At 42.7% G+C, this 13275-nt stretch overlaps 1 protein-coding gene across 1 annotated transcript in view; it reads left to right on the forward strand.

Moving 5' to 3' along the window:
- The first annotated feature begins 4670 nt into the window (after positions 1–4670).
- beta-PheRS (phenylalanine--tRNA ligase beta subunit) overlaps positions 4671–13275 on the forward strand; it is a 30867-nt gene continuing 22262 nt past the window's right edge. Inside the window, exons 1-6 of the mRNA XM_075684581.1 lie at positions 4671–4868; positions 5166–5221; positions 5765–5862; positions 5928–5984; positions 8650–8832; positions 9313–9463. Coding sequence (XP_075540696.1) covers positions 4811–4868; positions 5166–5221; positions 5765–5862; positions 5928–5984; positions 8650–8832; positions 9313–9463 — 603 coding nt within the window. The 5' untranslated portion in view covers positions 4671–4810. The remainder of the gene's footprint in view (positions 4869–5165; positions 5222–5764; positions 5863–5927; positions 5985–8649; positions 8833–9312; positions 9464–13275) is intronic.

Here is a 13275-nt window from a genome sequence, read left to right on the forward strand (position 1 = left end):
CACTCGTAGCATTTCAAAAAAAAAAGGTATTGCAGGCCATATTTATTACACAGATGTAGGTCAAAAACGCGCGAAGGCACCGGCAGGGTCTTGTCGATACTGAAGAGCATGTATGGCTCCGGTTATACAGGTACGGCGGAAGAGCAAATGTCTTCTTGAATTGGGAGACAGAGGCGTCTGCTTCGGACACCGCAGCCAACGACCACAACTGCATCGTCCAGGGCCACAGGCCTGTCCTTCACGAGGGTAGTGTCTTCACCACGGCGTCTACAAAGGTTTGTTAAGGATACCAAGCTTGTCAGTGAATGGTCACACTTGCGTCTGTATTTACGAAAACGACTCGAGAGACTGCCTGGTCCTTCATATTCAAATAAATCAGACTGCAGAACTGTTTTCATTATGCAGGTATTCACTGAAACAGTTTGAACGAAGTCGCTCGTTGCACTGAAAATGAAAATTCATATTTTTGTGACTTTTGAAGCACATTATCTGTGTTAATGCGCTAAATGTTCTCAGAAAAACTGATGAATATACTCGGGAGGAACTGGCGGACTAGTTGATCTGCTTGTGTGTAAGCGCCCGTGTGTCCATGTATTTTAACGTTCATCTACACTTTATTAAGTGCGCTGACGTTCAGTCAAGAATGACGAAGACAATAAGCTTTAAAAAAAAAAAAAGACGGGAACACAAGCTTCACGCTCACAATTCCCTATAACTCCGGCAACAGCAACAAAAAATAAACAGGTATTGTAACTCCGTCTAAAGATGCGCCTATAGTGCGCTATTTAAAGGAAATGTGCGCGTCATCATAGAGTTGAGGCGAAATCGTACTTCTAGTACGTGAGCTTTGTAAAAGTCTTATTGTTGCTTATATTAGCTAAATTTTGTCGGCATGACACGTTGTCATATAGATAATTTTCATTGGCGTCATGCTGGCCGCCGTACGTCTTAGGGTACGAGCACGTCAAGAAGCTACGTAAGCAAGAAACTTAATGGTATGGTAGCAAGAAAGGTGCGTTTGTCGCCTACAGACAAATTTTAACCGTGATAACCAGGAAAAGAGCGTTTGCACCGAAAAAAAAGAAGCAAAACGATGCACACGTGATGATAAGGTGCAGTGACGTCATCGTGGCCGCCATGTGTGGGTACTAGCGCTACGAAAAGCTGCATCCGTGTGGTCACATGAAAGCTACCTATATTGACCGGCTTGCGTTGTTTTTCCTTGTTCTTTCTTTATAGAAGCGATATTAATGTTAAATATTATAGCTCCCCCCCCCCTCCTCCTTCCTGCCCTCTTTTGGCGTGCATGGAAGCCTGCTGGTAGTGGGTGGGTCGATATTTCGGGGATATATTTGTGGATATATGCAAAGGTTATATGAAGGTACGAGCGAATTGTATTTAGCAGGTGACAAAGTGGGGAAGGGGGCGACGCACGCACGTTGAAGTAGCCTATAAATATATATCGGGCCCTCAAACTGGCAGCAGATTTACTACACAGTTTTGACATTCTTTATGAATGAATTTTACTTTCAAATCCATAAAAAGGCTACGTACATGAGCTGGACACACGTAGCATGTTTCTTATGAAGTTAACAAGTATTGTTGAATGGGCGAGTTGGTGTATCACATTCTTGTCCTGCTTTAGCACAATTCAGCTTGAGTATAAAAGAACAGGGACAGATGACAGGATGAGCGCTAACTTTCAACTTTGGAAGTTAGCGCTCAACCTGTCACCTGTCCCTGTTGCTTCATGCTAAAACTGAGTTGCGCTAAAGCAAGACAATAACGTGTTTCTTATATTTGTGCATATCAAGTTCATGTGCCTACCTGCGAGACATTTTTTTTTTTTTTTACTTGGGTGACAAAATACGAATGGCAGGAAGTTTTCTTGGGTCATAGGCACACTCCTGCCACCGCGTAGGTGAAATGGTACTATCAGAGTCGCCATTGCTCATTGGAATCACTTTCACTATCCATACTTTTATTACATGTTCCACAACCGCTGTCATGACCATGGCTAACACTTCCCGGGTTAGATATCTTGTACGCGTACAAAATACCCAAGAACGTGGATGTGAGAACAGACGTACGCTCATTTCGAGGTTTCGGGTTCAGCTCTCACCGGTGGCAAGATGTTTTTATGTTATTAGCATTCTTTGGGAACTTACCCGAGTTCGCGATTTGTCTCTATGTATGTATCTAAGTCCGTTCCTAATCTCTTTACCGCGTCAATTTTGTGATGACAGGTTCCTCGAGTGCGAGTTGTTAAACTGAGGCAGAGCCTCAGCTCAAGTCTACCTGGCTCCCTACGTAGTCCATAGTCAAATGGGTAAATCCCGGGCTGCAGTACTGGGGAACCAAGTTTAAAACCTGACCAACTTTGCTCGCCGGGTACGTATACCTCTGCGTGGGTGTGTGGTGCCCTTCAATGAATATCCGACGTCAACTTGCGTTACTGGGGATGTGCCACTGGATACGAGCCGCACTGCAATGAACCTCTTCGACACCAACTCGGGTCGCGATGTGTACCATGCATTTGAATTCAAAGCTGGAGTTACCTACACTACCAGTGGATTGTTCATGGTGAGCAAACATGTTTACTTTGTTGAGCGGGAGAGGCCAATTCCTTACTAAACCAATGGCATATCAGTTATGTTATATATATTTAGTTTGAGCCACTGAATGTTTGTCAATAGTAAGTAATACATGTGATGCGCCAGTGTAACAACTGTCTTTTCATATTCTTTCATTTATATCTATCCGCTTAAGTCAGTGCCTTCGTGCGTGACATATTCGAAAATAGTCGTTTTTTTTCTTTCTCCTTTCTATTGTGAAGTATGTTTGTGCTGTAACGTTTCTTCTTGTTTGTACTGTCGCCGTGTAGTAATTTTTCTCTTGTATGCTATAGTACCTACATTAAAGCAAATTCTCTTAGCACTATGTTAAATCCGGTGATGCCAATTCGTCATAACACAAGGAAATAACGCGATACATTTATACTGACGTTTTCCTTCTCACCGATTTAGAAGTTACGTAAAATGTTCTTCCAATCCAGTGATGCCAACTCCGGGAACTCGGGGATCTGGCATCTTTGGTGGTATCTACAGATTTGTGGAAAGATGCTGATGACTTTTGGCATGCTTCCCGACGGCTGCTTACAACTGGGAGTGCATATTTGTAATCATCAAGTTAAATTCCTACTACACTTATACCTCAATATAACGAATTCAGATATGATGAAATATCTGACATAACGAACTAAATATAAAATCTTTCTTGCCCATATCAGCATTTAACGACTTTACGCTAGTAATGAATATCGGATATAAAGAAGGTATTTTCATGTCGAACTCAACTCTGTTATAACAAGGTTCGGCTTTATTTTTGCCCTTTGTTGTTGGCTGGGATCCGCCAGCATCAGTAATTTGGCACGAAATTAAAGTATGAAGAATGGATTGTTACAAAACACAACCTCTGCAACTGTGTCGATGTTAATGCCAGCTCCACAATAAATTGAAAGAAGCAAGTGGCTGGTTTCCGTTTTGCTTCACTATCTTGGTGAACCCTATCATTTAGGGTAATCTATACATATGCATTGTTTCCATTTCTGGAAGCTAAAATAAACATTATATTTTAGGTCATTACCGCTCTCGAGAAGCTCGACAGCACTGCAAACGAACAAGGATGTCAGCGGACAGCAATACCCATCGTAACTTCTCATAAAGCTTCGGGGCTTTTCGTGTTGAATCAACTGGCGTTATTACTTCGAGCATAGCAATACAGTCAAAAGTGTTTTTAAAGCCTGAATCAAATAATAAAATGCGCTGTTAGAATACGCGCACCAGATAAGTTACTGCTCAGGTAGATAATTTATAAAGATATTTTTTACATGAATCGCGGCACGTGAACATTTAGGAAAAACTGATTGTGTGTAAGCCCTTTCTGGCCCTAATTGGCCCTATATGAAGGGCCAATTAGCCAAAATTTCCGACAGGGCAATGGTGAAGAACCATTGAAAATTGTTCAAGGGCCCGTCAAGGAAAAAAATTTTCATGGGGCGGCCTCCTAGCCAATAGGTTAACCCGGCCCTGAATGCACTCCGCGCCTGAATTAAACCATCCGTGCTCAAACTGTGTCCTTGCTGTGATCGGGACCAATACCAATACATTATTTACATTTATGCGGGTTTGAGTGCAAAAGCTATACGTACTGCCATGCGTACTGCCAATGACACAGCTGGTGCTTGCGGTCCCTACCTGGGTCCCAGGGTTACACCAATGGTTACACTTAGGAAGGAAGAGGAACAGAGCGAGAAACCCGGAGTGGGCTAGCCAGTCAAACAGGCTGGCTAACCTGCGCGGGGGATAAGAAATGCTAGAAAGAGCCAAAAAAGAAAAAAAGAGGACCGCGAGACAGCACGACAATGGCGGCGGCGACGGCGGCGTGAATGCGCTTCGAGCGTCCGTATAATTGCTATCAAACCATCCCAATAAAAAAAGTATAATAATACGAAAAAAAAATTCTTTCGAATGAGATATATATACATATATTTTTTTCACATTCAAACTAACGAGTTTATCGCGCGCTACCTAAGATGGTAGCGCCATCCGCCGAACAAATCTGCAACTTTTCTCCTCATGAGGACGTGACAATAATGCTTGTTGCTATTTTACACGTCAAAATAAGTGTGTGTCTGGCACGTTGGAAGCGAGTGGCGAAGCCAGGCGAAAGTTGCATCTGCCTGCGCGTGTTGCCGACGGTCCGCAGTATTATTTGTTGACATACGCTTGCGAGGGAGTACCACGCCACAATGCCGACTGTAGGCGTTAAAGCAGCTCTGCTGTTTGAAGCCTTGGGGAGAACATACAGTGAGTAACACATGCGTGCTTGTTTGCCACGCATGATGCCGGATGTTAAAAGGATCACTCGATGTAGGGTTTTGCGCCATCCCCTTAAAAACCTGCGTTGTGATTTTGTTTTATGAGGCTTGTGGATTCATTATTTCAATTCGTGCACAACACACCATATGTAGTACTAGCTTCACTGGTATCACCGGCAGATGCCATTCATTCATCACCACAGAACATTCATCACCGATGTTGACTGCAATGCGATGCTGCCGACATATGTTTATGCCAGTTTTGATATTGTCTCGTTATGTGCAGCCGAAGAAGAATTCGCAGACCTGTGCTTCGAGTATGGATTGGAGCTGGACGAAGTTGTATGTACCACGATACATCTCCATACAGTACATATGCTACATCGTAAAACAAGATTACACCCTTTGGGTTGTATCTTGCCACACAGCAATAAACGTCATCTGCCTTGTCCGCATTTTCTTTCTTTAACGCTGTGAGCCAGGTACTTCCCAGTAACGAACGGCATGCGCGTTATCAGCGTGACATTGCATAACCGACAGGAAAGCAGCGGGCGCGGCGTTTTCGAGAAAGGCAACGCAAGCAAGGCAGATGACGATTATTGTTGTGTGGCAGATATACATCCCCAAAGAGGGGGGGGGGGGGTGTATACCTTTGTCTAAGAGTGTACCCTTTCTCGTCGTGGCACACGCCAACTATATTTAGCATATTCAACGTCAGTTTATTTCTCCGATGACTTCACGGCATGCGCTCTTTTTTCTTTTTTGTATCTAGAAATACTTCTTGACATAAAGGTTGTCGAGACATAAAGTTAATTGTGGGAATGATAGTAGGGATATACCTAGGCGAATGCATCATTTGATATACATTGTATTTTGTTAATGCAGACAAGTGAAAAACAGATGCTCTCAAAAGAGCAAGGCAGCATGAAAGCTGAAGGTGCGTCGGAAGAAGTCATCTTTCGTGTTGACATCCCTGCAAATAGGTGAGTCTGGGATTGTTACTCATGTATTGGTCGATCATACTAATTTCGAATTACTTTTTGCACAGGTACGACTTGCTCTGTCTCGAAGGACTGGTACGGGCGCTGCTCATCTTCAAGGGAAAGTAAGTGTACGAGTAAACCAGGCACTGGAATGCGCATTTGAGAAAGCTTCTCTCCGTTAAATGCTATTGGTTTGTGCATTATCCACCTCAAAGGAACTTGTTTCTTCTACTTTATACTGCTATTTGTTTTGTCATATGGTTGCTCCTTTACAGTTTTAAAACCAGTTCCGGCCCCAGTCTTTTATTTATTGCCCCTGTCCCAATTAAATAAAACTAGGGGTGTTTGAATAGCAAAATTGAATATGATTATTACAGAAAAACAACCTCATATTGAATCATGTACTGAATATTTTCTTATTCCTTAACAAGGTGAAATGTAAAGTTAGCATGGAGTCACTCTTATCACTGGAGCATGGAGTCACTCTTAGAACGCTTATCTAGATTATTTGATACATGCATGTCTGGCAAACTGGGGGCCTCCTAAATAAGGAGCAGCTTTCTTGGGCACTACGACAGGCTCAGTAATGAAACGGGAGCAGCATGTCACCATTAATAGGGACGATAGTTGGCACAGTTGATATGGATGCATTGGTACCTGTGCTCGACTGTTGCATTTCTTACCTTGTGTGTCCTGTCTTTTTGTGCGATTTGAATCAAAGCTTGCCACCTGAATGCATGTAGAATGTTCTGTTCATCAAAGTAGATAAGTACAGTATGGCATGCAGCACTATACACTGTGGTGTGTGGTGTGGTGCCCCTAAAGAAAAGCCTGTGTCTGCATGTACCATGCAGACACAGGCTTTTTTTTACCTCTTTCACTCGTACATGGTCAAGAACAACAATAGTAAGCGCATGTGCTGCATTTCCCAGTGCATAAAGTAAATTTCCTGCAATATAAGTTCTTCTTTCCAGCAAAATCCGTCGAGAAACAATGGGTGGTGAGGCTATGGGTAGGTAGAGTCATGACCCCCACTGATGACGAGGATATACATAACTAGACATAGAATATAGAAAGACACTCACACGTATGGGCTGTGTCTACACTTGCTTTAGTTTGTTTTCTTTTTCTCTCTTTTTTAGTTTCAGTGCACCGGTTGTAGGATTTTCGGCAGTCATATTAAGCAAATTAAATTTTTGTGGTATGCTTATTACACTTTTTGTTTTACAGTATGATCAACACATTCAAGTTTACATGGCATATGAAATGCTACATAAATTAGGCTGAAAAACATGTTTTTCCTAGCAACCTTAAAAGAAGTCAAATCAATATGTCAAAAACACGCAGCAATATGTTTTCCAATATAGTCCGGTATATTTGTTGAAATTATTCACATGTACATGCATTGCAATACATTTTCCCGGAGGGAAATGTGCAAGAATGGAGTATGCGAAATATTGATAGGATATTGAAGATTACTATAAACATCGGCGAATAGATTTCCTTACCTGTATATGTAATGTTCATAAAGTCGAGCATGTGTAAGTGTTTGAAAAACTGCTTCATGCTTAAAAAATGCCACAAATTGCTAAGAGATAAAATGGTATTACTTGTCGCACATTACAGCTGACAGCTTTTTTCCCCTTTTATGTTCGAGTGATAAAGCATCAGGTAGGGCATGTACTGGGGCATTTCCGCCCTCCGCTAAAAATTCTCCTGTGGCACTGTCATGTACGTGAGTGGAACAAGCTATATAACGCCAGAGAAAATGCATTAGAATCAATTTAACTTGTACTTCATCTTTAGCTAGCTATATAATCACAGTTCTGGTTTCATGCGGCTCAGTATGCCACGTAATGAAAGTGACGTGATACTGCAAGGTTGTCACAACATGCTATACAACACATTTGCATGCCCTCTGCTTTGCTCATGATCCTCCCCCAGACAGCCATCTTGGTTTACCACTCAAGCCACTTATAGGTCGCGGGCATTGCGAATGTGATAAGTTGTGTTGCCTAAATTGAGACAACGAATTCATATAAGCTTATAAGCTGCCTAAAGGCAAAGCATTCTTGCTGAATGACTTGGATTTACTGAGCAGAAGTTATCCGCCTTGTGCATTCACTCAGAAACTGGTGCCTTTGTGCAAACTGCTTCTCTATGGCAGCAGAATTACCAGGAAGAGTTGCATCAATTGCATCAGTTATTTTCTCTAAAGAGTCCCATGAATGTCGTTATCCGTTAAGTTCAAACAGAAACAAATGTGTTAAAATTTCAAATAGTGGATTCTCTCACTGATTAAGAATCAAACAGCATTGCTTCTATTTGTATTTGTAATTTAAAATATTTGCAAACATTAAAATAAAACAATGTAATTCACATGTGCTGTCACAAGCAACATGTCTAGCAGGCAGATTCACCATGGTGCCAGTGCTAACGAAAAGTTCCGTGAGCAGGTAAGCGATATGACTTGTATGAGGGAGCACTCATGTTTTCTTACAAAAGTTACTTGTATGACATATTTGTTCTTTTTATTCGTCACAGCAATTCTCGTAATTTGTTACTTGTTTTCATTACCTCATCCTGGCATGTTACAGACTGATCATTTGGTAAAATTAGCTTAAGCAAAGTTTGAAATCATGAACGCACATGTTACATTCCATTACAAATGTAAATGTGGTTATTCAGGCAATGTAAACATCAGGATTTGTTTTTGTGAACTAGAGCCAACCCTCAGATAGCCGGTGTACCTTAATTTGTTGTGAATGAGTCGAGTAATGACTGCAGGATTGAACCACCGTGTTACCGAGCCCTGCATCCAGCTGCGCTGCAAACTCTACACGTCAAGCCTAGCACTGCATCAGTACGGCCGTATGTGGTGGCTGCCATTCTGCGTGATGTGACCTTCAACCAGGACCGGTACAACAGCTTCATTGACCTCCAGGACAAGCTACATCAAAACATTGGCAGGTACGGCCGTAACTTGTCTGTATAGCTGGCTTGACACCTTGTTGTGTGTCATCATGCATGCACTCACTGTTTATATTCTTATTGGATGCATTTTTGTATATTGTAACTGTGTAGTTGTCTTTTCATGTATATGGTTCACCTGTTAGAAGAATATTGCATGAAAAGGGCTTACAGTGCAAATAATAATAATAATAATAATAATAATAATAATGTATAGTTAAAAAAATGCCCTGTATGAACTGACCCACGAGTTTAGATTCGCCTATTGATGAGTGGGCTCACCCCTATCGTTGGGATTTAAATGTAGCGTTTGTTTCTGGGCATAAGTTTGTTCAGAAGAATTCTTAACTCACAGTTCTGACAGTGTTGGGATCGTGACCGTCACTACAATGTGACAATACTCTAATTTGTGGGGTGTTTTCTGGTGCTGCTGAAAAGGTAGCTTTCTGATTCTGTCTGCTCACTTTCCCCTCCTTGCAGGAGGCGCACAATCGTATCCATAGGAACCCATGACCTGGACACTGTGCAGGGACCTTTTGTCTACGATGCACGGAGCCCCAAGGACATTCGCTTTGTACCGCTCAATGATACAGTTGAACGCTCAGCTGAGGAACTGATGGACCTTTATTCGGTACGTCAGTCTATTTTAAGAATACCTTTATTGTCTTTTCATGCTGTAGATAATAAGGATGATTGGTACTAACTAGGGGTCTGCGAATATCAAGATGTTCGAACACGAATCGAATATTGAATAATGATATGCACATGCATTTATTAGCAAGGTTGGTTAATTTGTTAACGTTGGAACATTGCAATAGCATGTCATTGTTAAACACTAGACTAGTAAGCAGTTGTACTGAAACATTGTTTACTTGGCTCATGTTAACTTGGAACATTTAGCAATTCCCACTAGCTGTCTTCGCCAGCCTGTGCCTTATTATACCGCATCAAATGCCCATAAACTCGGAAGCATTTGACACTGTGCCAGTCGTCGCTCACTGCACATACTTTCAAGCAATAAGCTCAGAATTGATGGCGGTACTACAAAAAAAGAAGAAAGGAAGAAAGAAAGAAATGATTACCTCTCTCCTACCGGGAACAGGGGTGCACATGAAGCTTGTGCAACCCTAAGGGTTGGTTTGTTTGAGCACGTGTGACACATTATGCCACTACTGTGAAGAGGGGTACAAGCGGAGATTGGGATCTGCGGCTCTTTGTTGTCATAATGTCTCGGCTTCGCACTCCCTCACGGTGAGGTCGTCGACAACGAGCCCTTTCTCGAGCAAGATCCCGGCAGCGTTCATCAAACGGTGCGCGTTTTTCGGCTGAATGCATGACACCAGGCCCGCACCCATTGCTGTTCCTTCCTCGCAGCTTTTGGTAGAATGAACCAAACGCAGCCTCCCCATGCATCTGATTGCGGGGCCTGAACTTGCGGAAAACGACGGGCGTGAGGTGAGCGAACACGCGTTCACACCCTTTTCATTCCTCCTCTGGAGGGAGGGTACGCCTGTGATTGGCTTGCGCCTTGCACTGCGCCTACTTCTTTATGCATACAAAACCCTGCTTTAAAGGGTGCATATGATGAACCTGCAGTGCTGAATCTGGTAGTGTGGTAGTCGAGCAACCCGGAGGTTGGTGGTTTGAATCCGCAGCCCGACAAGCAATTTTAATTTTCGCATGGCTTGAGTTTTCCCGTACCGCAATACCGACGCCGACACGAGTGAGGCAATACAAGCTTCGCTTGAAAAACAAAGTGCACACTCGCTGTCTGCAAACCCGTGCTCCTTACTGCTGAGGCTGGCTTTTCCGCAATATTCAGATGTTTAGTGGCTAAGTATGCTTTACAGGTGAAATTTCGCTAGCAGCACAAAATTGTCACAAATTCAGCACAAAATCGTCACAATATTCTTCGATTAGATAGAAACAAATGCTTAGAACCATGTTTGCTCCCGCACAGCCGGCAATATATTCGATTTGATTAGAATATTTGTGTACAACCGAATATTCGAACATTTTCGAATATCTATCTTCCGAATCAAATACGAATATTAAATATATAATATTCGAACTTTTCAAATATTCGCACACCCTTAGTACTAAAGTATTCTTAGCCAATGACTACTTGTTCCATCCTAAAATCACAGATAAGAGGAGTGAAACTTCTGCTGCATTTGCTCCAGACTGCTGTAAAAGGGGCAAATCTTGCTGTGTGCTACTACAAAAGCCCCATTCTGGCAATAATTGTGCATGTCAGTCCTCCTTAAGGACTTCTGCAAGAAGTCAGGCAATAACAATTGTGAAAACGAAACCAGAGCTTGCACTTCCGCAGCTTTGTAGCCTGTAAACAGTGTCAGTACTTGCTGTTATAAATCTGAGTTGTGAGGGGCACATTGCCTCGGCCTTGTGTAAGTGTGTCAATTCCAATAAGCCATTAATTGCTCATAGTGGTAAAAGTTGACTGCAAGCAATGGCAATAGCGACTATTAGAGGCATTATTAGTGAACACAACACTGGAACAAAACTGAAGTGATTCTAATGTAACTGTAGAAAAGCAAATCAAAGGAATCTCGAGGATATAATCAAATCAGCAAGAAAAGATGCTGAGCAATGCTGAACTCCTAATTCGCAAAGGAATGAAAGTAAAATATTTCTTCGACATTCAGAGCGGTGAGACACTGTTGAAAGAGGGCCACAAGATGCTCTCAGAAGCACTAGCAGGCACGTAGTCTCTCCAACTTAAGAAGTAAAGCTATAAAGTAATGCTGCACGCATAGTGAGATTCCGCCTTCTGTACATAATATGTCATTTTGCTACTGCTACTGTCTTGTAAGCAGCTTGCCACATGGGGCCTTTCGTAACTTTGTAACTCATTACATGATGTTTTAATTAAACTATGTTATAATTCCTTCTTAATGCGAGTTTGCACAGTTTTTTATGTCTTGGCAGCTTTGTAAAATTATTTAACAGTTTCAGAGCTTGCATGTATTGTTTCTTTTTTTTTTTACCAACAATGCTTGATACAGAAAGTCATTTTTTCTGCTACAAAAGCTACTACAAGAATCCACCACTCACACAAGATATCAAACTTCTGGACCTTGCATTATCTTATACAGTGAACTAGTCATGCTGCTGACTGCTTGACTTGTAGGATGGCAAAGAGTTCCTAAGATTGCATTTACATACCTATCTGGGCTTATAAGTAAGCAAGTGTCCAATGAACTCACCGTGACTCCGCATTTCAGATTCAGCGTGGCAAATCGCTCCAAACCTGACAATGAAATGTTGTCGACGGTGCCTGGTCTTAACTGATGGCCCTGGCTACACATGAAGTGGTGAAAAAGTCATGTGATTCGAGTCTGTTGCATAGATTGCCCTTACAATAACCCACCTGCCGCAGAGTTGGGTTAGCCCTTCTGTACGTTGGAGAAAAACTGGAAAGCGAAACTTTCTATGCAACAAATGAAAGGTTGTCACAAAACACGGGTCCGCTATCAAACTGAGAACCTCACTGGTATTCAGTAAATAGAACCTCACTTATTCATTATTTTCAGAGGAAAACAAGCACTTGATTCTATTCAGTGAAACTTCTACAGTCTAACCCACTTATAACAATATTTAAGTGCCACGAAAATTCCATTGTTATAACTGATAATTGTTATTACCGAGTTGCATGAAAAAATTTAAGTAAGGGGATGGCAGAGCTGATATGAGAAAACTATATAGGCAGGGAGGCCAGTGCCCCTCCCCACCACCTTCCTCCACCCCGCTGCTGATTGTGTTCACTCGTTTAACTGCTTCCTGGGCGCTCCGATCGCATGTAACAAGCCGCGGCTGTCGGCGTTAAAAGAATGGCACTGCTATAACTACTGTAAAGAGGTGTCACAGGTGGCAAGCGATATGCGAGCACCGGTGAGGCATCGCATTGGTGACTGGCCTTTTAAAAATTGCGTGAAGGTTGCCATGTTAGCCTGTCAGCCTGTCAGCTTCAGAAATCCAGAAGAAATGCTGAGGAGAGATCGCCACAAGCATCTCACCATGTACACTGGCTTGCACGAGAAAAGCCCATGTCCGCCAGCCATGCATGCTTTACGCGAAGCTTGCCGACATCCTTCTCCAAGGTATCCAAGCGCTCCACGTAGTGCAGCGGAAGGTTCCTCGCGAAAACGAAGCCCTGGAGGGACTGAATCATTCCGGGCCTCCTGTGAGGGCAATGTTGAGGCAACCTGCCCTACTGCGTCCCATTGTCGCCGTCGCTGTCTGATGAAAGCACTTTCATGACGATCGTCTCATCGGTTAGAAGCACTTAGTTTCCACATCTATAGCCCTGCGCTTCCTTTTCACCCGCAACGTCATGCATTGCCAATGATCAGCAGGCAGATCAGCCATCTTCCGTTTCAGCGCTGAGTCAAGCGAAGTTGAGAAACTGCGTGGTCGGGAGCA

This window comes from Dermacentor variabilis, chromosome 3 (genome assembly GCF_050947875.1).
Source record: "Dermacentor variabilis isolate Ectoservices chromosome 3, ASM5094787v1, whole genome shotgun sequence".
NCBI classification, from domain to species: domain Eukaryota; kingdom Metazoa; phylum Arthropoda; class Arachnida; order Ixodida; family Ixodidae; genus Dermacentor; species Dermacentor variabilis.